Below are 27,879 nucleotides of genomic sequence, written 5' to 3'. Positions count from 1 at the left end.
CCAGCAGCCTCTTACTGTTGAGCCAGCAGGCTTTTTTGTTCGCGGTCTGTAAAAGGAAGCAGCATTATGGCTGGAACCCAGGTGTCATGAGAAGAACCTTCTCACACAGCACGAATGTGGTACATTCCTGCCCAGTGGCTGTGAAGCACCGGAAGAGACTATTTTGGCCATGGTGAAAGATTACTTGTTCTAGGACCAGTCCCAAAATACCAGCTACCAGTTTATTCTGGTTGTTGTTCCACAGCTGATGGCAAGAATGTCCTCTGCAAACCCAAACCCCTGAGACCAGTGTGAAAGTCAGGAGTAACGTGGACTTATTCTTTCATGATACAAGGGGATTGAGTTAGGTAACATTAAAAACATAATAATGGAATATACACAAGTGCATGGGACCCCGTGGGATACATTCACAACTACTGAGTGAACTGGCTGATGTCATTGCAAGGTCACTCTTGGCTGTCTTTGAAAAGTTGCAGTAATCAGGGAAAGTTCCTGAGGACTGGAAGAAATTACATGTGAGCCTAATCTTCAAGAAAAGCAAGAAGAAAAATCTGGGGAAGTACGGCCCAGTAAACCCTACCTCAACCCCTGGGAAAGTGATGGAGCAGATTCTCCAGGACGTCATTTCCTTGGAAGGCCAAGAAGGTGAGTGAGAGAGCTGCCAGCACAGATCTGGAAGGGGGGAATTCAAGACTGCCCAGCCTAGCAGCTTTTGATGATGAAATGACTGGCTCAGCGAATGACAGAGGCAGACTCTTCCTAGCAGCAGTGGGCACAAATTGAAAACTGGGAAATTCTATTTTAATGTAAGAGAAATTTATTTTGCTGTGAAGGCGACTAACATTGAAGCAGGTTGTCCAGAGAGGCTGCAGAGCCACTGTCCTTAGAGATATTCATAAGCCAACTGGAGGCAGTCCTGAGCAACTCTCAGGAAAGTTGGACCCAGCTCAACTTTCAACAATTGGATCTAAGCTCTGTCTATTCTTTCCCAACAAGCACCTGACGGTGGCCAACAGCAGATACTTCTGGAAAGAACACAAGAAGTAAAGCACTCTGTGTGACTTCCCTAGCACATACTCCCAGTTCTTAACAACCTGCAACTCAGGAATTCCTAGTGCAAGAAGTGATAGATAACCGTATCAGTTTTCAGTAGTTCTTGAGCTTTTGAACAAACAAGCAGATGTGTCCGATCAGCCTACTTTAAACATTTCTCCTCCCACAGCTGTTGTTGCAAAGCAACCCTTCATTCTTGGTCTCCTTCTTCTTTATTTAACTTCGCTAGAAGTACCATATGGAGTCGATCTTATTAAACAAACAGTATTTCTTAATGCAAAATACAAAACTCTGTAAAAATATCAGGGTGGGGATAATACAATTAGGATAACTGTAATTGGAAAAACGATCTGAAGTTCTTAAAAAATACAAAGTTACATTTAAAAGGTAGGTATTAAAGAAAGGGACAGCTTGGTAGAAGGGAGATAGTTTATAGTTACTAGTAACAGCTGAAGTATTAGAGAGTGCAGGAAGTCTCAGTCTTTCCAAACAAGTCCTGCTTCAGGCTACAGGCAGGTGAGACTGAGCTGGCACCAGCACAGCCAAGGTTCGACTGCAGGCCAGCCCATAGGTTAAGAGAAGGCTTCACAGAACCCAGCTCACAGAAAGTCTCCTGTTCCCCCTCACCACAAGATGAAAGAATTACAGTCTTCCTCACAAGGGTAGATGGGCAGAAGAGGCTCCTACCTTCCAGCTGCCTGTCTGTCCTGCTAGAGGCATAAAACCTCTGAAGCCTGACTCAAAAAGCTACAGCTGCCACGACTGGAAACACTAGGCATCAGCTGGTGCTCTTGCTTACTTGCCTCTGACTTTGCCTTTAGATCTGCTTTGTCCATCCTGTTGACAGCCCCAGACAGCCATCTGCTGGGCAATAGCATTTAAAAAAAAAAAAAAAAAAAAAAAAAAAAAAAAAAAACAGTCTAGAACAGCACTTACAACCAAGACTATAGTTCCATTCTTTCTAGTTTCCTATGAGATCAGAAGCTGAACATGAAGCATTCATTAGTTGACAGGACAGGTGGAACAGTGTTAAAGATCAGTATTTGGAATTTTGAAAGGAGATGCATGGTACACACATTTCTGTCCCTCACAAGAACCATTGCTATTTCTGTAATGCTTAAGTAAAAGGGAATAAAAAATTGAAGCTTTATGACACTTCGTAAAGCTGAGACAAATTGCTGTTAGGCATCACAGTTCCTGCACAGAGGTTAGAGAGATGATCAGAATAACTAGAGAATCAAAGCCAGGGAGAGCATTTGGTGGTTAGGAAACACACATCCATAAAAGCAGACTTAGTCCTCTCGACATTAGTTTGAATTTAGCCTCAACAAACCTAGAGAGCTGTGTTTAAAACAGTTACACAGAATAACATCCTTTAATTACTATTTCTCTGAATTAGCATTAACTCAGTGTTAAGTAATTCATTCATCCACAGCAGTGACTTTGAGAAGCAGGAGTAGCAGCAGGTTTCTAGGCAGCAAGGAATGGGGATGGTCTGCCACTGGTAAGAAAGCGGGGAAAATATGGGGCAGCTCCAAGCAACTGGCTTTTCCCATATGGGGGGCTTCCTCATTAGTTTTACACCTCCCACCTTCTCCCTGAGGCAGACTCTCTTCCAAAGAACTGGGAAGGAGAACACGATTCTGAAGCAGCACTGGGTGGGATGTATTCAGGAACAACTCATTTGTCGAAAGCCAAGGTGAGTTTGTTTCTTTACAGCATAGACAAATAGGCCACAGCAAATCAAGAACAACCTCTCAGCTGCCCTTTCTGTGTGGCAACAGTACAGACTCGTTCCCTAAGCAGCCCTGCATCCACGTCCGGGCCTTTTCCTGAAAAACATCAAATCCTTTCCTCGGACAAGAGGTTTTATTTAGCACCTGGCTTTATAGTTAAAGAGCTTCAGCTATAACAGCACGTTGTGTTTGCCTTTCTAGTCCTGCTAAGTGCAGAACATTCATTTTCCAGTATCACGTTAAAGAACCAAAAACCTGAAAGCTAAAAGGCAAGCAGTTAAAGATTAAAAGCAGTAAGGCACAGCCTATTTTTCATAGACATCTAAGAATTAAGAATTGAAAAATTTTGCCAAACTAACCACGCATGACCAGACAAAAATAAACCGAAGCACACATTCAAGCCAAGCAGGAGCCAGCTTTATTGAGTTTTGGTAACACGGCAACAAAATCAGGAGAAAATAAAGGTGCTTTTTTTTGCCTCTTAGCATTAGTAATTTCTCAAATTAAAATGCGATAATGTTCAATAATACTACAAGAAAACAGAGGAACAGAAGTTAGAATAAAGTTAGACGAGATTGCAGAGCCAGTGTCACCTTCATATTTCCCCCTTGTGTCAGAGTAATTGAGTTCCTAGAAGTCCTGTTAAAATTTCTTAGGTGAGGGACTGAACCTCCAGGATGCAGCATTTGGTGAATCAGGTACATCACGGGCTGCTATGAATCATGCTGTACTTGTGAAACTACGTTTGGGATATGTTCAGTGGAAAGGAAGGTGACAAAGGGGTTTCAGAGAAAAGTTCAGGTGAGTCAAACACATTTCCCCACTGGCTACCTTAGTCAAGTTTATAACAAGTGCCTGAGCGTAATTCATTTTTCCCTAGTTCTATAGAGAAGATCAGTGTGTAATAGTGTTAAGTACCTGTAATACCTATCAACCCACCAAAACATAACTCTAATCTCATCTGCTTTGTTCCTTATTTGCTGCATCATATGCATGTAGCATTAAAATGGCTGTCACCATGCAAACATCCACAACTAAAATACTGCATAAGATGAGAACACTACTTGACACTGCTTGTAGATACTAGTATGTGCAGCTGCTAACTTAGGCACTGAGAGTAAAGCACACACTGCCTAACAATTATTTCAAGCAACTTAGCATTAATAACTACGTGTCTCTTCAGTAAACAAAGAATTTATTTTGGAAGTCTCCCCTTCTTCCATAAGGAAGTACTTAAGGTGTAGTGTGTGTTAGCAGCATTACTGCTGTGGTACATTGGCTCAGAATACAGGTGTATCACCTCTAGCTCTTCATCAACTCTATTTCAGAGTCATGCCTTTCTGAATGGCACATAGCACCACCTAAAGAATGTGAGGAAGGCAAAAAGGTATTAGGCAAGTAATCATTCCTGAAACTTCAAGTGATCGTTCATTTATTCCTTTGAGGCAGACTTGTACTCTCTTCCCTCTCCTAATTTCCAGAGACTTCGTAATCTTCATAGACCTGGTACAATCCAATTAAGAAACTTCATAGCAACTTCAAAACCAAGAAAACATGCCTGGAAAAGAGAATGGACAGAACAAATAAGGATTCTCATAACCTATTACAAACAAGGCTTTAGAATGCAGCAGTATAAACACCTGGTATCTATATCTCTTCATACACAGGTAGAACATCTAATCCTTTAGGTTCATTATTTATTGAAGGAGAAGCCAGACCAAATTTATCCATGCATTTCTGTATTCTACTGGTGGACGTACAAGGAGACAGAAATACTGTGCTTTAATGCACAGCTTAGAAGGAAGATTCAGTTGGTGCTCTCCCTACATTAAGGTACATTTTAGAACCTAGATATCAACAGCCAAAAGCACCTAGTTATGAGAATCTCACTGAGATGGTAAAACAATAAGCAGCTTGTCATCTCCTCTGCAAACTACAAACATTCAATATGGTGGCAATGTCCCCAAAACCCATCTGGAAGTGCAGTTTACTTACTGCATTAGCAGGAAATGCCCTGATCATGACAGCTGTGAAGCCCTTATAGAGAGATGCAACTCCTTCCTCTCTGATGAGTTCTCTCAGCACATCTCTAAAGCCATTTGGGTATTTTCCGGGAGGAGCTGCAAACGATACAAAACACATTAGCTAAGATATGCAGCAATCAGAAATACTTAAGGCATAAGTGATAGCCCGAGGATTTTCATCAGGTTCATACTGCTAGATGATCTAAACAGCATTAGAATCCAAGCATTGCTTGAAGCTTTGTTGTGAAAACATCTGCTTGGGAAAATGACCTTTTTCAGTCAAAAGCAAACAAACCAAGCCACCAGCTCAGTAAACAGAAGCTAAGTGCTCACCATCAACACAAAAAAAATCTACATAATGAAGACATCTTGGATGGAGGAGGAGAAGAATTGAAGAGAGGAAGAACAACTTTTGTCAGGATTGGATCTGTGAGATGTTCCTTTCACTGTTGAGGACAGCTCTCACAAGGCCACAATTAGGAGAGACAGGAAGGTTATCAGTAAAAACTGATGAAGCTAGTTTATAAGAAACAGAAAATGATCTTATTTCATGTCCCAGCCAAAAAGCACAACAAACCACTGGGTATTTTAATGTTGATGTTATACAGATTTGTTTAAAAAAAAAATAAAATTCTATTCAAGGAACTGGTTCTTCCTTCTCCTGACACTTCTCTGGAAAGCACTCCCTCTGCCAGCCCTCTGAACAAGTACTCCACTAAGCAACTCAGTTAAACAGAACCACGATAAACCACACCATCTGTAAAGCAGCACTGTAGATTAGCTCTGTGGAACTGTAGATTGGCTGAGACATATTTCACACACAGCCCTCCATGACAGCCAATGACCACAGCAGCCATTATTCACAGAAGAAAAAAAAAAAAGAAGTTTTCTGCACTGGATCACCATGATCTGTAATTCACAAGAGATGTCTAGCAAAGAGCTAAGCCTGCAGACAGAGACTATGGGTGAGCTTCAGTAAAAGTATGCACTGAAAAAACACAGAGAAACCAACAAAAAAAACTGTTAAACTCATGGAAAGGCCTGGGGCCATCCTTGCTATAACTAAGCCACAGATGCTTAAGAGCAGATCTGTTAGTCCAAAAGCAATACTCTCAGCAAGGCAGACACAGTTACTGTAAATTTTAGACAGTACATACTAGGATTTACAACAACCATGTCTGAAGTGAAATAGCAAAGCCCTTCAAAGACTTACATTTGTAATAAAACAGTCACAACACTTGGTTCTATTATGATGATTTCCATGCTTACGTTTCAAAACAGGTATCTAAAATGGGGATCATTATATTAGTAGGGGTGCAGAGAGAAAGAATTAGAGCCAGATTTGACAACAGTTTACAAGGAAACCAACTAAAAAGCTAGAACCACACTCTGTTCTTTTGTGTATTTGTCTCAAGCAGCACTCAAGATATGCTGCCTCCCACCAAAGAAGATACTCGAATGGCATCTTCCATCACTGCCCACCCTGTCCCCAGGGGCACTGTGCTGAGTGTGGCCATGACAATCTGGCACGCTACTCACCGGTCTGGAAACGCGATTTCAGCACATCTGGTGGAATGGCAACTGCCCAGTTGAAGATTCCAGCCAAGCCCCCAGCAAAGAGAATCCTCGGTGCACTGAGGTCACTCACACTGTGCCAGGGTTGGGGTGGGTGGAAAATGGAGGAGAGAGGAGAAAAAAAAAGAAGGAAAAAACAATGCATATTTTGACTAATGTGACAACCAACAAGTCTGGCTGATAGCCAGAAGGCTGTACAACGCTGCAGACAGAGAAGAGTTCAGTAATATGAACAAGATGACCAAGAATTAGAGCACTCTGTGCAAAATGTGCCAACTCCAGCCCAGAAGTTTGAATCCTTTCATTGAGCAGCACGAACAAAATGCTCTGCAGTGGTGGTGAAGACAGGGACAGGACACTAAACAAAAAACAGAATAGACTTCTGCACACACAGAGGGGTGGAAGAGCAAACAGACCTACTCCAAGTATTCTTTACTTGGCTAATAAAATCCAGGCCTAAAATTCTGAGCGAAACTCAGAATATCGTTCTGTCTGTTAACTCCAGACCAAAACAGCTCTAATCACACAGAGTGACTAAATTTTTTTTCTTTTACTGATGTTGCTCTAAATCTCTTCTTAACTAGGAAAATTAAATAGCAAGTCCAGGAAACACTGACTTTAGGATTTTACTAACCTCTTTCCCTCAGGGGTCAGAATGTTCTTCAGCCATTCGTATGTCATGAAGTACATTCCACTGGCTGGGACATCTAGAGGGTAAACAACAAAATCTGTGAGTGCTGGAAAACAAAACGAAGCCTGGAGACACAGGAGCCCCACGCCAGCTCAGCATCAACACTGAATATATCCAGACTGCTCTTCTGAGCATTCTCTAAAACCAAAAAAATTCTGTCATTTTAGACAGAGGAACCCAAACTTTCCCAAAGAGAGCAGGTGCTAAAAGGCAAGAACTGGGAAAATACCTGTTCTTGAGCATTTCTGTCAGCAGCCCTTCAAATAAGATCGTAATTTGGCCATTAATCCATGAGCTCCAAGCTTTCTTAACTGCTCCACAGCAGACTAGATCAGTTCAGAAACTTTAGCAGTTTAGCACACTATTTGTTCTAATGAAGCCAGACGTTTCTGTTCTTGATGGGTTTGATTTTGCTTTGTTTTAAGATACTTCCATAGCCCATTCTTAGCTTATACCTAAACTAGGCAATTAGTCTCAGGCTACAGACCCTGACAGAGCTGCTAGCTTTCCTACTACTATGAGAAGCAGATGACAGAGCAAGTTCCTCAACTGAGATATCAAAACACAGAAATTTCACCTTGTACTTGGAAAGCACTGCCTCAATACAGGTAACAGTCTAACCTTGTTCAGCAGGAGAAAGTGCCCAAAGATTCACTGTCTGGCATAGCTACTTTGTGGCTGTTTTTGTGAGAGGGGTCACGACATCCTAGTCTAAAAGTCTAACCCATACTCAAGAGGCTAGAAAGCAAACTGCTATCATCATGTCTTTTAAATCAATCAGCACTATACAGCAGTCACAGACAAAAGTCACAGTTCTTCTTCCAAGGAATGAAAAATAAGCCCCCTTCTGCATTTTTCTTTTCTTTTTGTTCTCAGCTCCTATGGGCTTTAATTCCTCTTGCTTCTCAGATCTTAATTACTTCCTACATCCCTCTGATCTTTGTCATCTAATCTCTCCCTCACTCACTGAAAATCACATGTTTATTTCTCAGTCCCTTTGAGGCACTGGAATAACTGCGGACTGCAGAAAAGGATAAAAGAGTGACAGAAAGCATCTCCAACTGGCTAAAGTGACCTATGTCAGGCTTCTTATCTTCAAGTACCCCAAGCTGAAACAGCATCAGAACGTTTCCATCAGTTACCTCTCATGAGGGTGAGTACTGTCCCCTTGTACACGCCGCGAATCCCAGCCTCGCGGTACAGCTGTTTTGCACAGTCCAAAGAGCCACTGTATTTAGTTTCACCTGTAGCTGCCTGGATCTGAAGGATTAAAGTGACAGTTTCTGGCTTGTGAAGGTTTCTGGCTGGTGAACAATCATTCAGCTAATAATTAGAAAGCCACGTGCATGTTTCCAGAGAGGAAAGAGCACATATTCATTCTTCAGGCACTCCTACATATGAAGCCTCTGCATCATTTCCTCAAAAAGCACTCTCTCATTCAAGCTGAGGATATGTTTACTGTTCCATGCAGTAGCTAGATTCTCCCTTATTTTTCACCACTCTAAGTTTGAAGCAACTGAAGACAGTTAGGTAATCTTACACTCAGACAAAAAGTAGCCTCTAAATAATTTAGTAAAGTTCAAACAATTTGTTTGTGTATAACATTTTCGTGATACTATCTGTCAGAACTAATGTGAACGCCCATCACCATGCTAATGGAGTTCGAGAGAGCCTGACATAAGCAAACCTTCTCATCTCTGCTGAAGACAGTATTTTCATTTGTTCAGGTCTATGTTTTCCTCTAATGTTTTAAAAATCCTTCAGGAGGTGTACAGCCAGCAGTCACCCAAACATTAAAAACCTGTTCCATCGATTTTGTAATACTTTTCTCAGGAAAGACCACTAAAATTAAATTCTTGTCACCACACCCAATGCCTTACCTGTAAAAGGCACTTGATTCTCTCTCCTGGAGCCATGATTGCTGTTGTGAACACTCCTGACAACATGCCAGCTGCAAACAGCTGAGGATATCTGTGCAGAAAAAAACAGAAGTGAGACACTAACACAACACAGTACATAGGGAACAAAGGGCAGAAAGACCCCTGAATCACAAAGTTATTCTCTTTATAGAAGGCTGGTAGTGATAGTAGTAGATAGATATGCGTCTTCTGCTTTTGATCAGTGCAGAAGTACCTCATCAATGCATAATTAGACCTAAACATTTAAGGTCTCTGGGATTCGAAATCCTGGTTCCCACAGCAACCATTAATTCAGGTCTGCACATCTATCGTATTTGCTAATATTCCTTGCACTTGAATTTTTTGCTACAGCATTCTCCACTGATTTTTATTCTCAATACTCTCTTCTTCTTGCAGTCTCCCACATTATGCTTAATTATCTCAGTTTCCACATTTATTCCTGCTTGTACAGCCAGCAGCCTCACTTCCATAATCTCAGTCTCTCAGCCCTTCAGCCTGTGCCGTAGTCAAGTCTGCCCTACCAACCTGCCATCATCCCCACACACATTGCATCTACTTTCATGAATAAGTCTGTTATAGAAATCCCTTACAGAGGCTGACTTTTTCTATCTCAATTTTGACATCCAATCTCCTGTTTCCCTCCCTAGGAAAAAGATCTAATATCTTAATTTAAATTCCACACCTTTCACTTCCCTTCATTTGCCCAAGAGATGGCATTCTGTTCAGGCTTTCCAGTCCTTACACCTTTCTTTACTCCTAAATTCCCATTAAGTTTTCTCCACTCCCATCCTCCAGACCATTCAGAACTTCACCTGCCACACTACACGTATCTCCTGCTCAGACTAAGCTTTGAGTTTTCTTACTCACCTTGAGATTATTCAGCCCCAGAAAAGACAGAACAGGCTCATCAGGTTTTTTCAATCTCCTTCCTTCCAAAACCTCCCTTCAAAATCAATACTGCCATCCTGCCTGCCTCAGAACCACAACCACAGTGCTAAGAGCCTGACTTTTCTATTTGGCCATCCTTGGCATGCAGTATCTCACTGTGCCAAGGCAGCACCAAAGGTGCAGCACAGTTGTACACAATGACAGATCCACCTCTTATCTGTTGACCTTTGCTCTCTCTCTCCTGCTGCTCTGCCTGGGAAGAGCTCTACATGAACAGTCCAAAGACTATGCTGCACTTCACCTTCTCCATTAAAACTTCCCTTTGATACAGTGTGTACAAAACACAAAGCTCTAGAAATGTCTGGGCCGCTGGCAGTAAGCCCACAGCCCCTTTGTTTCCCTGTATTCTTAGTTCCTTACCCACACTCCTGGTTTTACCCTTCAGCCTTGTCTGCAAAGTTGGTAAACCGGACAGCAAGGAGAGCAAGTGGCACCAAGCACCCCTGCCCTGCCTCCTCAGGGTGATGGAGGAGCTCATTCCTCGCCATCAGAGCAGCTCAAGCTGCAGAGCCAGGTGCACCCAGCAACAGCCCTGTCCAGTCAAGGTTCCAACAGAAACCATTCCTCCCCACCCTGCTTGGCTCAACACGCTGAACTCCTGCGTTCTGACAGGGCTCCTATGCATTGCACAAATAATAGAATAAAATGTTGCTAAGCTACAGTCCTATTCTGGAGAGCTATAAATCACAATACAGCGAAGGAGTTAAGGGAGCACTTTATGGGTGAGGGCTTTCCTCAAGCCTGAGTTCACCTGGAGAGAGCAATATGAAGTTTTCTCAGCTTCCCTTCTCTCAGATGTGCCTAAGAGGAGCGCTGTTCATAAACACTGCTTTTCAGAAATTAATAACAAAGCATTTCTATGGCTACTGTTTTACTGTAAACTGAAGCAGCAAAAGTCAAAAACCAGCAGGGAAAAGAAATGGGATTCAGGAATGTCAATTTTGTCAAGACTGCCTGACCATGAATTTATTTATTCTATAGTTCCCACTAATAGTGAGTGTTCAAATGCAACTGTTATATAACTCACACTGTACTCATCTAAAATGGAATTGCTCCTTAATGGCTCTTTCTTGCGTAGAAGGGGAACTGCATGGCACCTGCCCACTTGGCGTCTGTTTTTAGCCCATGCCATCAGTCCCACGCTTCCAGAAGCGTTAAAACACACAAGTGATTTATTTTTTAGAACTATATTTATAGCCTAGGAGAAAAGACAAATTTACACCACAAATCAAAGCACGACAATGCAGGAAGCTGCAGGAGCTTTACGGTGCCTTTCCCAACTGTCCGCTTAACTCAGGAACTCACGTCAAAACGTCATCAGGTTTTTTCTGTTGGAGTCTTTTTCCCAAGCCAAATCCAAAGAAGCACACAGCAAACATGGGTGTCACCCCGACAATAGGGGCTGCCATTCCTCTGTACAAGCCTCGGACTCCCTGCAGGAAACATTATTACAAGAATTACTTGTTTTTGCAAAAGCTTTGTGCACATTTCCGTTTACTGAAAAGCAAAATGCTACAGCATAGGATAGCATCAGCAAGGCAGTCATACTAATCAGAATAACAGGATCTATTGCTCATTTATGATTATACCCGTTTAACTGTTTCAGAGGAAAGCTATCCTTTCCAGGAAATACTGTAATCTTCAACACCTTTCTGTTCCAACACTACTCATCCTGTACTTACATCTCAAGTACAAGGAAGTTGAATTAAAAGCCACCTGAATGACAGTCCTATTGGTTTGTGTTGAAAGTCCTCCCTTTCAGAAACATACAAAAAATGCAATGTGCTTTATCACTAAGACATCAAATGCAGTCGTGCGAACACCCATTGCTGAGCCTAAGAGTGTTGGATCAAATCCATGGTAAGGGAAGAGCCAGGGACATTGATGTGAACTACTAATTCAATTCAGAATGAGTTCAAGAGCAAACTTTTTCTTTCCCTTCCATAAGTCAAAAATTTTTCACCATAAACATTTACATCCTTGATGTTTCTCTTCACAAGGTTACACATACAGAAAAATTCTAATGCAGATCCCAGCAGCAGTATTTACTTCATCTTACCTTTGAACTGAATATTTTTCTTATAAAAAGGAATTATTTTTCTAGATAAAAGCTATATGCACAAGTTAAATATTTGCTAGTTCCATTCATCCTCTCCCCTCCCCAAAATAAGTCAGTATGTCTCAATGGGTGTTTGTATGTGCAGAGACATAGCCGGCTCTGCAATGAAATCCAGCCTGGCTGACGAAGATCAGACTCTTCTGCTCAGTCTTCCCATGAACAACTGGAAACAAAAGGCACAGAGGTTCAGCAATTTTCCATGCAGAAACAGATGAGCACTGAGTAGGAGTAGAGAGCAGCTTTACTCGACTGAACTCGACATCAGAAGGCTATTATTACAGCTCAGCTCTGACGTCCGTGCTTCAGCAGGGGTGTTAAAAACTGCGTGGAATTCGGAGCTAGCAAAGCATCTCAGTGCTTTGTGGGAGAGACCATGGAAGTGAGGCTTGTTTTGGTTATATAACAACCTGTGAAATACTGCCACAAAAGTAGATTTCAGATAGGAGACATTGTTCATTTCGTGGAGAGTTACCTAACAAGATCCAGTGGTCAGAAATCAGACTTAACACGAGTAAATGAACGCCAGGGCTTTAACGTCATTATTTCCCAATGGCAAATAGCTGCTGGAAAATCTTAGAAAACAGTTAAGTGGACTCCATGTCACTTCATGTCTTTAAACCAAGGCTGCGTGCCTTACTAAAAACAAAACAGACTACGGTTCAATCACATGATACAACTGATTTGGGACTGAAAGCCTTTGTTTACCTTTGGAAGGCTAAACGAAACTACTGTAAATGCTCCACTAAAAATATATATACATGTATCTATTAACTCAAATGAACACTCCTCTGCCTTCTCACAGATGGCATAATACATCATGGAAGAAAGTAAAAGCACTGCTTGAACCAAGAGAAGTCACTGCCTATTTTAGAACTTCCACTGCCAACTCCAAATACCAAAGACAGCACAAGCCCACTGCCTACGACAGAGCCAACATTAAGTCTAGTCCTGAACTCTACAGACATTAACATTGTGCTATTTTGAACCACAAGAGAGAGTTGGAACGAGTGGATATAACGAGATCCCCCTTCAAGCTGCGTAAACTGATGAAAATTTTTATGAGAGTCAATCCAACCGATAACCCGGGGCTTTGCCAGCCTGCAGGGGGGCACTCCCACACAATTCCATTGCTGTGACGTACAGAACAACTGACGCTTTTGGCAGGGGAGCAGATGGCACACTAGTGTGACGGTACCTCTCCACTCAGAGTCTTCCTGAAGCAGTCAAAGGTCCCAGAATAGAGCGGCAGCTGGCCGGGCTGCGGCCGGGGCTGGGTCTGCAGTCTGACCTGGCGGCAGGGGACAAGAAGGCATCGCTTTATTGAGCACTGCTGTATTGCTGCCCCAGCCGTGATTGGGAGAGCGCTGCAGTGACCGCTGGGCAGCACAATGACTTTGTGATGCCTGCAGAGCATTAGCATCGTTTGTTCTCTGCAGGAGTTAAGAGAACGAGCTTCAACTTCTTTAATAGCTAACGTGTTCAGCTAATTAACTGCTGAGACGATATCAGCTAACGACCCCACGCGAACGCTCTGGAATTAGCGCCGCGTTTCGGTAACGCTCGCCGGGCGCCGACCGCGGGGCCTCCACGCCGGCAGGGGGCGCTCGAGGCCCGCACAGCCCCTCCGCGAGGCACGCCGGGAGTCGCGGTCCTCGGCAGCTCCCGTCGGGAAGCGCGGTCCTCCCGCGCCATCGTGCCACCGCCCCGCGCGGCGCCCGCCGGGAAATGTAGTTCTTCCCGCCGCTTCCCCGCCCGCTCCCGCCGCACGGCTGGCGACTCCGCGCCGTCCCTCACCTTGATGGTGTCCAGCGGGTGCCCCACGAACACCAGGCACACGCCCCCGAAGCCGCCGGCGAAGAAGTTCTTCACGGGGCTGACGGGCTGCGGCTGTTCCGCCATGGTGACGGTCGACGAGGGGGCGCGGAACGGAACCGGGGCGCAGCGTCCCCACCGAGCGAGCGCCGCCCCTCCGCCCCGCGACCTTTACCCCAGTGCCGAGCCGCGCGGCACGCCGGGACGCGGGGGGGGCGCGGGGCGGGCGGGAGCGCGGCGGGCCCGGAGCGGGCCGTGCGGGCGTCCCATCCGGCGCCGGCAGCGACGCGGCCGCCGCGCGTCACCGGCTCGCGAGGGCGCCGAGCGGAAGCCCCGGCTCGCTCCCGCTTCCCCGCCCCGGTGGTTCCGCCGTCCACCCCTCCCGCGGCCCGCGCCGGTGGTGCGGCCCGGCGGCCGCGGCCCTGCCCGGCGGAAGTGACGGAGCGCGGAGGTCGGAGCTTCCGGCGCGCAGGCGGCGGCGGCCCGGCAGGAGGAGCCCGGGGTGCCGCTCCCTGCCTCCCCCGCCCGCCGCGCCGCCGGTAAGTGCGGGGCCGCCGAGCCGCGGGGAGCGGAGCGCCCGCAGTGTGCCGCCCGGCCCGCGGGCCTCGGCGGGGGGCGGGGAGCGGCTGCCGCTGCCGGGCGGGACCGAGCCGGGCGGAGGGCCCGCCGCCGCCTCGGCGCTGCCCCGGGCGGGGGGTGGCCGCGGGGTGGCCGCGACGTCCCGACAGCGGCGCGCGGGGCCGTGCGGGGCCGTTCCTGCGCCCGCGGCGAGGGGCCGGGGAGGATGAAACTGCGCTCTGGTCCCTCATAGGGCGCTGCGAGCGGGGGGCAGGGAGGGAGGGAGGCTCGTGTGGGCACGCGTGAGGTAACTTGGTACGAGTGGTGGCAGGCCGGGAAGGAGGGAAGCCCTCGCGTTGGGGCGGGGGAACGAACAAAGCCTGGGGCGTTTGGGGAGCGGGCGGATCCCCGGGGGGATGCGGTGTGGCTGCGGGGAGATCCCTGCTGTCAGCCGTACGAGGGAGCCGGGGGCCGCTGTCCTGCTTTCTCACTCCTGGGATGAAAAAATCCCGTCGGAAATCTCAGCGGGGAAGGAAGCGGAGAGCTGCGCCCGCCGTGTGCGCGAGGAAGCGGCTGAAGATGATCCCGGGATTACGGGCTGGGGTGACATGGACAGGGATGTGATTAACATCGATGGTGCTGAGCAGCTGGGGCTGTGCTGGGGTTCGGAGGAAAGAAGGTGAAGTTACACAGAGAGGTGGTGCGGGAGGCAGGCCAGGATAGCTCTTTGCTTGCTTCAGAATGATTATTGAGGAAATGGGAGAAGAAATATCCACAGAAATATGTGGATCTTGTGAAATAGCTACAGAAAAAGGAGCGTCTTCCAAAGGACTTGTTAGAGGAATCCTGCAGAGGTAGATACAGAGGGTGCGAATCAGAGAAGAGTGTTGCAGTGAGGTGAGATGCACAGTGGGATGTGGTAATTCAGTGCCTGGTAGCGGAGGGGTTAGAGACTGCTGGTAGCACAGCCAAAAGTGTTTATTTCCAGAGATCTTGCTGAAGACGAGGCATGTTTCAAATCAGAACTCAGCATGGGGCATCCTTGCGGGGCTGATAGGTGCCGAGTTGGGGCTGTGGGTGCCCCTGGAGCAAGGCAAGGAGAGGTTGGGTGATTGCATCAGTGTTAAAGAGGATGAGGAGTGCTTTGGATGGAGGTGACATTAGGACCTCATTTTCTGCATAGAAAAGTAACCCAAATATTGTTTAAAATTTTATAATCTGATCTTTAGGATTATGATATTAATTAAATTACTCCAAATTCTCTTTGTTCTTTTGACCCTCTCTTTTGAGTTTATCGTATTTACTGTCTTAAACTAGTGCTATCAGTATTAGCTATGTCTCGTCTTAGTTTGTATTCAGAGAGCTTATGTTTGGATCTGAGGGTGTTAGGCTGAGTGGGGCGAGTTACACTGCTTGTTTTCTTTCCTTTGTTTTCTCCTCAGAAGCTGTAGTCGTCTTCTGTCATTCACACACATCCGTCTGTCAGTAAGTTATGCTGGAAGTGAACTCTTTCCCAGAATGTTGTGACAGGGCTCACAAAAGACGTCCAGCCTGCAGGCTGTTTTCTGCATGATGTGTCTGATTTGCCCATGCGAACAGTTCCTCCGTTTGTTCAAGTAAATGTGGCACAGAGAAAGGACTCTGTGCCTCCCCAGTGGGGCTGGTGTGTAACTGCTCTGGTGCTTGCAGGTCCCTTGTCTTCCCAGGGCACCTTGTTGCTCTGAGATGTATTGCTATACACTGAGGGCTGTGATTTAAATGTGGTGGTTTCTTCTGTCTCTGAAGCGTGGGATGATCTGATCAAGTCTGACTTTTCTGACTGGAGAAACAAGCTTGGACTCTGTGATGCTTTGAGGTTTGCTGAGCAGAACTGTCACACGTTTAGCTGCTGTTACCTCTTAGTAGAGTGGTTTTAGGTTCTCACATGGGTAACTCCTTTAACATAGGATTTAACAGCAAAGATCCATTGCATCTTTTATGCAAGAGGTCTGTGTTGATGCAGGTTAAACCCAGAGATGAACTGTGAACCTTAGCAAGATGGACAGAGGGACAGTACAGGTTTGCCTTGTGTCTGCAAAATTAGATTTCACATCTGGAGCCTTCCAATATGGAGAGACAGTGCCTCTGCTCCTTTGGACTTCTGCAGGAGGCAATGATATAAATTATCTGTATGTTCTGTTGTGAGTAGCTCAGAAATCAAGAGGCAAAGGAATTGGAAACCAGAATTCTTGGAATAATATAATTAGCTCCTGGCTTTCAGCCTCACTCAGTGGAGGAGGTTTCTGTCTGCTGAAGTCACTGCAGCTTCTCAGATTGAAGGTACATCACATCTCTTCATGGTTTATTTGTGCTGCTTGCTCGGTTTAGTGCAACCAGAAAACAAATCAGTTGAGGCAAAGTAATGAAAACTCATGGTAGAGATTTCCTGTGCTCTGAAGTCAGGAGTGTCAGAGCTTCATTATGGTTTCCCTGGCAGCTACAAATTGTGAAACTGTGGGTGTATATGTGCAAGGATCGGAGTTAACAACGTAATGATGTGAAATGCCATACATACATATATATATATATATATATATATATATATATAAGAGAAACTGAACATATGCTGCCTGTAGAAAACACAACTTTCATATATGAATTTTTGTACATAAAAAATTGTTTGTAGCATTGTGTTTTAATTGTCTTTATTTATTTAATGTTCTCTATAAAAACTAAATCAATTGATAAAATGGAAATTTGTGACTAAATATGAGATGACCACAGTCTAAGGCTGATAAGTGCTCGACCTGCTGGCACTCTCAGAACTCCACTTCTTGCTGTTTTAGTTACAAACCATCTGCTGGTGGAGTTCAGATAAGTCAAGTCAAATCTGTGAATTTTCCAGTACTGGTGAGAACTGTAACAAATAGGTTGGTCGTTCCTATTTCTCTTGAGCAGTAGCTCCCACCACTTGAGTATATCAATTTTTATATTCAGAAGGTAATGTGTAAGTACATTGAGAAGGTAACAACATGAGAGCACTTATTTTACTTCCCCACTCAGATGTAAGGCCCAAAGCACATCATGTCAAACAAAACCTCGTTAAGGGGATTAACTAATTTCACTGTTTCTTTGAGATGGTATTGAAGACTGTTAAATTGGGTGCATAAGATAAGTATATTTGCCTGTTGTGTTTTCCAAAGTCCCACTGAATTCCGTGTTTCTGAAGCAATATGGACTTGTACAGGGTACCAGAGGTTGCCTTCCTCGCTCCAGTGATCATAGCTAAGGAGTTTGTTTTTTTCTGTTGACAAAATGCAGATTTCTGCGCTGCTGCAGGTTGTTGGTAAAAAGATAATGTTGTAAATCTAGATGTATTTCTGAAGAGATATGTGATGAAGGTTATGGAGCCCCTTTCCAAATGATGAAATCCTGGGGCCCTCATGGATGGTGGTGCAGCCATATAGTAACACCCTCTCTCAGGTCTTACACATCGCCTGTCAGAGCAGCCCTGGCCTTGCAAGTGCGTGAGTTGTTGCAGCAGATCCAAACCAGGGACCTGTGCAGCACAATCTTTGGTCTTGGGTTGCTCTTTTCCTGTCTGTTGGGTCACCTGTATGATGTTGACGTGGCCTCTTACCATTTATTAGGCAACAGAAAAAAATTCTTTTTCCCTCCTTAGGAGACAGAGCTCAGATGAAATCAAAAGAACGATAAAGTGTGGAGGAGAACAAGACGCTGCAATTGCTTTCCTGTTCTGCAGTTTGGCAGGGCATTAAGATGTCCGTGGACATGAACAGCCAGGGCTCTGACAGCAATGAAGAGGATTATGACCCTAATTGCGAGGAGGAGGAAGAGGATGAGGATCCGGGGGATATTGAGGATTATTATGATGGGGTAGCTAACGACGTGGAGCAGCAGGGAGCAGATGCCTTTGATCCAGAGGAATATCAGTTCACCTGCCTGACTTACAAGGAGTCGGAGAGCACTCTGAATGAACACATGGCCAGCTTGGCTGCCACGTTAAAGGTGAGGAAAGGTTTCCACATTCACACAGTGGCGAAGTAAGTCTGTGATTGAAAAGGCGAATGCCAAACACACAGTTTGAAATAAAAGCTGTGGCTGTGTTACTGTTTTGGGGAGCGTGGTGGATGTTACTGCAGATCCTTTGTTCAGAACTGACTCAAAGGTTTACAGTTGCATACTGATTCTTGGGCCTGAAAATCTCTCATACTGTATGTTGTTTCTTACAACATTTTTTTTTGCAGAGCTGAGCTTCATGTGCATTCTGAGTTAAAACTTGTTGCATTGTGTCTGTGCAAAGGGATTATATAGAAAAGAAACAAGTCAAGTCAAAGATGATACAAATTAGTTCAGCCGTGTTTGAGATGCTAACTGACAGATAGGAAGATGTGCTAAAATTCTAACAAAAACACCTTAGTCTGTTGGTTCTGAGAGAATAATCATAGACTTCCAAAGAAGAAAGATTAGCTGTCATGTCAGGTATTAACCCTAACTTTGCAGTGACAAGCAATTAAAGTACAATGAACTTGCCAGCTCTTGTAGTGACTAATTCATTGCAGAAGATACTCACTCCAAGTCAGCTCCATGATATTGTGCTCAGTGAGACCTCTGTGAAGTTTTTCATCTCTTTGTGCCAGTGATGACTCTAGTGTATACCAGCAATAGGAGGCAGTTCCCTTTCTGCCACGTCAGTGCGCTTTGGTCCCAGCACTGGTCAGGGGAAAGCTGGGTTTCCTAAGCTGGAGATGGTGGCACTTGGCTGAAATTAGTGATGTGCTGACGTTGTAGCAGGTCTAGGAGTGGTTGTTCTCTGGAGAAACTCCTGAAAGCAGGACAGAGGTAACTACAGCACATGAAAACCATGTGGGATGAATTTTGATTTCAATAAATTAGATCTGAACCTATGTTGATCAGAGAGATCTTGATTCTTAATTGCACACCAGATTCTTACATAAATAGCGTAAACATGAAGCCTGAAGACTAAAGCCTATAGTCTGTCTATAAAGTGAGATGTTTTACTCTTTCTTAGCTGTCAAACTCTTGACTTATTTCTTCAGGATGTGCATTTCGAGCTCTGAATACTGGCTCTTCCTTGCAGGCTGGGAGGCAAAATAAAAGAGTAGATGAGAGTAGCTGGTCAGTACTTCTGAGCCAGCTGCCAGTTGCTGTTGGTTCTCAGCAATTAAGTAATGATTTAGAAATGCTTTTCTGCTCCTTTTTACTGTTTGCCTTCAGGTGAAGCACCCTTCAGAAGGACGACGCCTGCCATCTTGTCCTTGTGAATTAAATTAACAAAAGTAATACTTAGTAAAATCAGGCTTTTGAAGTTAAAATCTTTTCTTTTCCCTCCCCCAAGAATTCTGGAGGTGTCGTTGATGTTAGAACAGCAAAAACTATAGTTTACCAGATAATAGTAACCTGCTAGATAGATTTTAGTCCCAAACCTGTCTCTTCTGAGCCCATTTTAGATTCCTTTTACATCAAGAGTATGCCTGTGTATTTCCTTAAAAATGAAGTGCTATGCATTTTGGTTTCTGCATGAGAAGATAAAATTAAATCTGAGTAGGAACCTGGAAAACTGATGTTGTAAGCTACTTTAGCCCTATAAATGCCACATTAACACTGTTTTCTAGCAATGGTGGTGCAAGAATTACACACTTCTTAACTTGGAAGTGTGCTGTGTATTGGTAGCATGTGCTCTTGGTTTCCTGACATCTTTTCTGACTAATACTTGAGCAATCGTTTCTTCCTTCCTCCCTCTTTCCTAGGGAAACCTGTGATTTTGTTACTTCTCTTAAGGGAGGGAGAAGAATTTGGGTGACATTAGCAAGCTAAGGAAATTGGATGGAATAGGACCTATTTGTAATCGTTATTTTCTTAATGGCGAAGCATAAATAGGGGCTGGTTTTTTGTTTTTTTTTTTGGTTTTTTTTTGTCAGAACTGTATTAACTTTTTTTCTCTAATTTTCTTGAGCATTAAAACTTTCTTTTTCTTTTTGAATACTATCATTCATAATACATTAGGGATTTTTTGTGTATTTGTGATTGTTCTTCTGGAGCGCCATGCTTAACTGTGATGATTTTGTCTCCTTTTTTTTTCCAGGGTTGTACACTGTGTCTAGTGGTTACGTACTGCTTTTCAGCATTAGCTTATTCTAATACAGCATTAGCTTATACTATACAGAGTGCTCACCCCTGTCAGGAAAAGAAAAAGGTAAACTAAAGACTGTTCTGGAGGAGCAGAGTTGAAGGCAATTTGTTTCGTGGAATTGGAACAGCTTGTTATCCCAAGAAATGTTTAGACTAATACAATTCCCTAAAGCAAAGAAACAAATGAATACCATGAATGAGCTCAAAGTCGTGCTTGAATGTTCTGCTGTTATATACTGCCATTAGATGATTCATGTTCTGAAGGTTAAACTGAAGGGACTTGTGTGTTTCCTCCATGGCATTTTGTCTATGCTCTAAGACCAAAAACAGGTATTCAGAGCTTTACACTCTCTTACATGGAATCTCTACTGTTATTAGCTAACAATTATCTAAGAAGTATTTCACTTACTCTGCTCATTAACGCTCAGATTTTTTTAAATTCCTTTGTTCAGCTGTTATAGGTTGGCTCTGTCAAAGTCTTGTTTTCTTAAAGCATAGAGCTAAAGGGTGTTCTTCCTTGGAAACCTGCATGACTACCCTTTTTTCACTCCTTGTGTATTACAGCATAACTTGTTCTTGCTTTTAATGAAGCTAACCCTGGCATTGGCAGGTCAATTGTGAATACTCTGATGTGTTTAAAAATTTCTTTTTAGGTTCATTTCAGGGAGAACTATGAGCAGGTCCTCACTTTTTAAGGAAAAGAGAGAAAATGTTTTCTCCTTGGGGAGTGCTGTTGAATCAGATCTGTTTGTGGGGGATTCAATTAATAACCTGAGTAAATTAGAATAGAGTATTTGCTGAGCCATGCTTGAAGAAATCTCAAAGTAATAGTATCCAAAATTGGTTCTCTGACCAAAAGCCTGTGAATGAAAGCAGGAAGGCCTGTGTCAGTTCCCCACAAGGTCAGATAATCCAATAATAGCACCTGTTGAGGACAGTGCTTTTGAAAGCACAACATCTACTGCCTGCAGACCAGCAAAGGAATTCGTAGCAGTCCTTTTTAAGAAGTAGATATATTTATAAAATCCAGTATCTTTCAAAAAATAAAACTTAACGTTGGATAGTAGTAATCCTCTTTTGAAGACAACTCTGTCACATCCACATGAAGTGATTATGGGTTCTAGAGTGGCAGAAATCAGGAGATGCACACGAATGATACGATACTCAACTGTTGTACAAACAAAGTTGACCCCATCGCTGGCAAGCAGATAAATGTGTGATGATGTCATATTGTTTTTGTTGGTGAATGACACTCCCTGGTGCTGCTGAGAGTCTTTGTACAAGCCTGGAATTTCTGTGATGTTCCAGATAACTGGCAGTAGTTTTTCTGTTTCAGTGATTAAATGAATCTTTCTGTTGTTTTTTTTTCTACCAGCTTCTTCATAGTGGTCATCTAAATCACCAGGTAATGCAATTGTTATTACAGCTTATGAAAAAAAAAAGTTACTTTGACTTCAGGAGCTTTTAGAAGCTGGTTGTCAGCCACGAGGAGGCTAAGATACCTTTGCACATTGAAAGAGAGTAGTGTTGTTTTACAGGCAGTTGATACTGACGTTGTCTTTCCACTAAAATGAAGGAACTGTAAAACTGAGGAACTTAACATTTTCAGTTAATTAGTGTGGATAATATGTTAATATTTATCAGGCAGCAAAAAGCTTATTTCCCTTGATTCTCAAAGTAAACGCTTCTGAGGCATTTGTTTGAACCATGTCCTCTAAAGAATAAAACTGACAAATAGAAAAAAAGTATTCCATGTCATGACACAGCACTGGATCTACTAATCTGTGTTATCACTGCTGATCTTTCAGCATTAAACTTGCCTTTCTGCATGTTCTCGCTCACCTTACTGATGTTGTACTTTTTTAATACAACCAAATTAGCATTTGCTCATAAAAACAGTCCTTTCAAACTCTTCCACGCGCTCAGATTGTGCTGACACCGAACAGTTAGTTTGTAGAGCTGCTGGCAGCCGTCCCTCTCAAATACCATCTTTAGCAGAACCAGAGTCATGTGCGTGCAGATTGGCAGGCGGTGGAGCAGCTCTACCCAGAGGAGCTGGCACTCTCTGAATGCCTGTGTGATGTGATTGCAAAAAGTCTGGGAAGAGCAAGATGTCAGATGAGTAATTTCTGCCTCCCTGTGTCACGGTGTGAACCAGAGCTGTGTGTGCTGTGCAGGCTGCTCATCTGAGACAGCCTGTGATGTTGTGGAGTTGTCGTTTTTGACACCATAATGACTTAATGGAACTTAATATGCAATGTAAAATGGCAATCACAAGAGACCAAGCCCTACCTAAGTACATGAGATGTACTAAAGCTGAGATATTCAAATGTATGCTCATAGGAACAGAAAATACATGTTCGGTTAATGCTCTTAAGAACCTAAGGAGATGTGGGGTTGACCAAAATTGATAAATATTAATATATACAAGTAGAAAAGTTAGTCAATATTTAAATATTTTCAGTGGTAGATCCAGGCAGGCAAATGTGACTTCTTCACGAAAGCCATGGGGTGGTGTGTGGCAAAGATAAGATGCTTTGTATGAGTCCTGATAAGGCCTAGATTAGCTGGGCTTCTGCCTGTACTATATTCTGTGTTTTGATATCTAGAGAATGTTATGTGGGGTGTTAACCCCGAGGAACACATGGCTGAGAAGTGTTTCTGTCTTCTGTACTGCTTTCTGTTCCCAGAAAGATCCTGGAAGTTCTGCTGTACAAAAGCTGTGTTATTAGCTGTCAGATTCACAATGCCTGTGTTTTAGTAATGTAGTAAACATCAAGAGGTTGTGAAGATGTTGGTAACTCTCCTCAGTGTGTACTTTATTTTTACGCCCAAGCAGTTTTTTTTTAAAAGCACAGTAAGTTTTCTTAGGCTTCTGGTTGGCAAGATAAGGGGAGCTGGAGTGCCTGGAGCTGTCACAACTTTATGCAGTCCTTTGGGGAGAGAAATTAGTTCTGTTCCCTGTTCCTTAGATGTGCTAAAATTCTCAACTTGATTGGAAAAATGAGCTGAAAACATGGATGGTGATTATAGCCCTCCTGTTTCTTTGTGATTCACACGTAAAGAGTGTCTTACAGCCTGCATGGCGCTGCAGGGAGCAGGAAAGCTCCACACAGCTGCTAGTGAGTCTGATCTTGGTGGGAGGTAGAGTCACTAAGTATGTCTAAACAACATTTCAGTAACTACTTCATGTTGCAATCTTCCAGCTGGACAATTTGATTGCAAGGAGTGGCACAATGCAGCTCAGTTCATTGCCAAATCTGTGTGCTGTGGCTATTACAGATGGCAGGGTAGAAATGAGCCAGTTTGTGTACCATGAAACAGTTTCACAAAGCAGATGTTCCTCTTCTTCATCTTATAGCAAAAGAAAAGAAATGCCCTTGGAAACTAGCATTAGTCCATAGAGGGCCGTGTTACTTGGAGCCCAACCAGGCTTACTCCAGTTACCCCTCCATGTTCTCACCATGTGTGTGCTGCTGTGTCTGTGTGCACACACCAGGGCACAGTACAGCTTGAGTGAGCTGCCCCACGGGCCATGCCCACAGAATCACAGAATTGCCAGGGTTGGAAGGGACCTTAAGGATCATGAATCTCCAACCCCCCTGCAACATGCAGGGCCTCCAACCATCCCACCTAATGCTAGACCAGGCTGCCCAGGGCCCCATCCAATCTGGCCTTGAACACCTCCAGGGATGGGGCATCCACAGCCTCTCTGGGCAGAGACCTCTCAGCCACTGCTCAAGCTTGTGTGTGGATTCAGGTTATTACTTGTGCGTTCTGTGTGGCCAGAAAGGATTTCCCACTCCTCCTGTATTTTGCTGGAAAGCCCCCAGACAAGGGCTGAGGTGGGTGCGTGGTGTGGCACGTTGCTGGGGCTTTGCCTGGAAAGAGAGACTGCAGTGAGTGCAGCTGGGAGTCTTGTGTCAATCTGAACCTCATGTGCTGTCTTATAGCTTACTTGCTACATTTCCTTCACTCTAAATCTTTCAAAGAAATCTCGTAGCTATTTTGTAATAATGCCTTCTGGCATGCTGTCTTGCTTAAATCTTTTCTTTAATTTACTTCTGAATCTCCTCAGGAAGAATAGCCTAACAGCTTGAGAAATACGTATGTAGAGATTTCCTAGCTGAGTCCTACTGATCCCACTTGCTGGCAGCTGAAATTCTCGCTGTCGTCCATAGGAGAACAGATGGATTAGAGCCATGTGTTATGTGGAGCAGGACTTGGAGTTTAACCTGAGATCTCTTCTCTTCAGTATGTCGTGCACTGACAGCGTCGTGAACCCTATGCAGTAGCACTGGTGGTATTTCTCATTCCCAAACTGCTCTCTGCCTCCTGAACATGACTGCAGTGGTGTGGGCTGGCACCAGGTCTCTGTATGCCTGCAGGTGAGACTCAGACCTGCAGTGAAGCAGGGCTGGTGCATTGCTGTGCATCAGGACCGCCCCGTGGTACCGTGCTGCCCGGGTCTCCAAATTGCATCTCTTCCACCAGTGCAGCCTGCCATCTGCGGTCAGCAGAGGGACTGAAATGTCAGACAAATTCTAAGCAATGCTGTGAGTGATATTTGAAGAGAAATGACTTTTTCTCATGTTTTTTAACCATGACTGAACACGCAAATCTTTGGGCAGGGTAAACAATTGTTTTGTTGTAACTTTGTCTTTTTTCCTGTGTATTAATTTGAGTTCTGTTTTGAAAGCAGCGTTCTAATGCCAGAAACCTGTGATGGTGAGAAGGGACTTTGCTACAAGCCTTTGAACACATCAAGTGCTTACAGCAGCTGGTGGCTGTGGCAGCCCAAGCCCTGCAGCCTTGAGACTTTCCTACCAGGATTGTGTGTTGGAAGCCTGCTTTAAAGAGCATTAGATAAAGCAAAGATGAAAATGTGGTCTAAAGGAAAGCTTTTTGGTTGGCCCTTTTTGTTTCTTCTTGATTCCTAATAGTTCTGCAGTTTTCTGAGAAATCCTCCAATAAAAACAGGGCAGTCAAACAGATTTTTCCAGCTCAGCATGAAGGGAGTCAGATCTCCTTTCCACACGAGGAATGAGTGTCAAGTAGTACTTTTTCCATTTTGTGGGTCACTTTCTTTGCTTCAGTATCATTAAGTATGAAGGTATTTTTTTCTTCAACAATATTCCATTCAAAGTACAGTTTCTTTCTGAGGTGTTACTGTTCTCCTCCCTGTCAGCTCAGCTGAGTTTCCTCTCTTTTTCCCCATCTGCTCACCAACAGCAACAATTTCAGAAGCTCTTGCTCTGTTCTCACTTTTCTGTAGACTTGAGTGTGCTTTTAGAAGTTCTGATGCAACACACAAACTAATATTTTCGTAATTTCTTCCTTTTCTTGTAGACCTAACAGAAAACTATTTCTGGATTAGAAGAAATGCCGCTCAAGATTAATCCTATTTGCTTAGCTGTATTTGTATAAAAACCTTTGGCAAGGGGAAACATGAGAAATAGAAATAGCATTTCTTTATGCCGAGGTGGTGTTCATCATGGCCAGGCATTTCAGTGCAGCCCTGGTTTAACATGAACTGTCAGCCTGATGCGAAGCCAGGGGGTGTCAGCTCCAGCAGCTCATCGTACCACCAACTCGTTCTGACATGACTCTCTATGAGAATCATGTGAGAATTTTTTTTGTTTTAAAGTTCCTGATACCAGATCTCTGCAGAAGTGTGGGTTGAAACAGACCTCCAAATAAAATAAAATAAAAAATTAAAAAAATAGGCCATTCCTTAGAGAAAAGTGAAATGAGCTCATAAGATATGCATGCTACATCAATATGCGTGAGTGATTTCTGTAGGATATAAGCTCTACAAAAGATGGTGTTTTTTTTAGCTTTTAGGAAACATTTCTGTCTGAATGAGTGACTGTCAAAGTGGCGTGGTTGAAAAGCTTTTCTTCTGTAGAGAGATGAAACTTCAGCTCTTCAAATAACATAGCTTATCAGGGAAGCAAGTTGAGGCGTAGTTGTCTTTGTGCTTTCCAGACCCAGCAAGGTACCTGCAGAGCTTCTTTGCAAATCCTTTTGATGTTGTCTTGTCCAAGAGTGCTATGCTGTTTCTCATACTTCTGAAGTGTAAGAATTTTGCTTATCTTGGAGAATGGAGACCCCAGGAGGTTATCCTTGAGACAGAAAAATCACTATTCTCTACTTCAAAAAAAACACAAATAGACGTGTTTAACGTGATGATGTTTCTTCTTTGTTCTACCTTCAGAATCTAATTTTATCCAGCACAAGGTAAATTTCTCTGACTTCTTTTATAACTCTGGAAGACTTCCCCTTAAGGCAGAGCAGTTTCCTCTTGGCACTCTTCCTATCATTATTGACACTGTGCTGCTTTTTCATTGCAGTGCTAAGCATGAGCATTGGTCATGTTTAGCCCATTTCTGACAACCAGCAATCCTCTGTCACTAGGATGACAGATTTAAGCTGATGGAAGAGGCTTCTGAAGTGACCACGTTCCTCTTGGAAGGTGAAACTGGATGGTGTGCTTCCCAGCCAGTCTGTTTCAAATTTCTGCCCACCTTGGATGCGGAGAAAGAAGCCTGGTCTTGAATTTTCTCCAAGTTCAGTTTTTGTCTGAGCTGATCTGTGTTCAGCTTGCTATCTGTAATAGTGAGAAAATGGGGAAATGCTGAATGATGGGAGGATAATTTCTCTTCTTCGAGATTGTGGTCAAGCATTGGAACGTGCTGCCCAGGGAAGTGGTGGAGTCCTCATGGCAGGAGGTGCTTCATAGCTGTGTGGATGTGGCACTAGGGGGGTGTGGGGCAGTGATGGGGCTTGGTATCTTGAAGGTCTTAGCAAATGTGAAAGGTTATATAATTACATGATTCTAAATAAAAACAGCATGATTATTGTTCTGATTTCAAAATTCTCTGGAGTATTTAAGTTAAGCAGAAGCATTGGCACAGTTCTGCTATCACCGACAAAAGCTAAAATAGAAGTGCAGCATCTAGAATGCATTGCTTTCTACACCATGGTCCATAGAAGTGCTTTTCTGTAATGGCCTGCTGCCAGCAGAACACTGAGTGGGCCATCCCACAGCTTTTTTGTGTCTTCTGAAAAGAGAGTAGAGAAGTGTGAACAAAGTGGCAGTGTTTCAAAGATAACTTTTTCAATTTGTTTTATGTCTGAGATGAGGCATTACTGTTCTTGGATAATGTAAAACTCTTGTGTCACCCAGCTGCTAATAGGGGATCACAGCTCTTTCTGAATTGTTTTATAAGTTTGAGGTCTTTCATTGTATAAAACTTCTGTCCAGGAGATCTTTGTTGTAAAAAAAAAC

The 27,879-nt window shown here is 43.8% G+C and overlaps 2 protein-coding genes across 5 annotated transcripts in view; one reads left to right on the top strand and one right to left on the bottom strand.

Annotated features, from left to right (window-relative positions):
* Window positions 1-3,184: 3,184 nt before the first annotated feature.
* On the bottom strand, window positions 3,185-14,106 carry SLC25A20 (solute carrier family 25 member 20). 2 transcript variants are annotated; one of them, XM_031606600.2, is made up of 9 exons: window positions 13,860-14,103; window positions 13,261-13,353; window positions 11,252-11,379; window positions 8,960-9,050; window positions 8,222-8,339; window positions 7,023-7,095; window positions 6,353-6,462; window positions 4,785-4,909; window positions 3,185-4,347 (listed from the first exon to the last, which is right to left on the bottom strand). In XM_031606600.2, exons 1-9 carry the CDS (start codon window positions 13,962-13,964, stop codon window positions 4,285-4,287), a joined length of 906 nt encoding a protein of 301 aa, XP_031462460.2. In that variant the 5' UTR covers window positions 13,965-14,103; the 3' UTR covers window positions 3,185-4,284. The 2 variants fall into 2 exon arrangements, with proteins under 2 accessions (XP_031462460.2, XP_090004434.1); XM_090148308.1 differs by lacking the exons at window positions 3,185-4,347; window positions 4,785-4,909 and adding an exon at window positions 6,043-6,098 and having other exon boundaries at window positions 13,860-14,106.
* Window positions 14,107-14,253: 147 nt separating this feature from the next.
* The window catches only part of ARIH2 (ariadne RBR E3 ubiquitin protein ligase 2), a 28,967-nt gene continuing 15,341 nt past the window's right edge, over window positions 14,254-27,879 (top strand). The window contains exons 1-2 of one of the 3 annotated variants that reach the window (XM_031606612.2): window positions 14,281-14,416; window positions 18,097-18,443. In XM_031606612.2, coding sequence (XP_031462472.1) covers window positions 18,195-18,443 — 249 coding nt within the window. In that variant the 5' untranslated portion in view covers window positions 14,281-14,416; window positions 18,097-18,194. Of the gene's footprint in view, window positions 14,417-16,732; window positions 16,755-18,096; window positions 18,444-27,879 lie in introns of those variants that run through there. The other 2 variants (XM_031606619.2, XM_090148304.1) reach the window with 2 other exon arrangements.

The sequence above is a fragment of the Phasianus colchicus genome, chromosome 11, assembly GCF_987193195.1.
Source record: "Phasianus colchicus chromosome 11, bPhaCol1.hap1.1, whole genome shotgun sequence".
Lineage (NCBI taxonomy): Eukaryota > Metazoa > Chordata > Aves > Galliformes > Phasianidae > Phasianus > Phasianus colchicus.
This window is presented reverse-complemented; position numbering and strand designations above follow the sequence as displayed.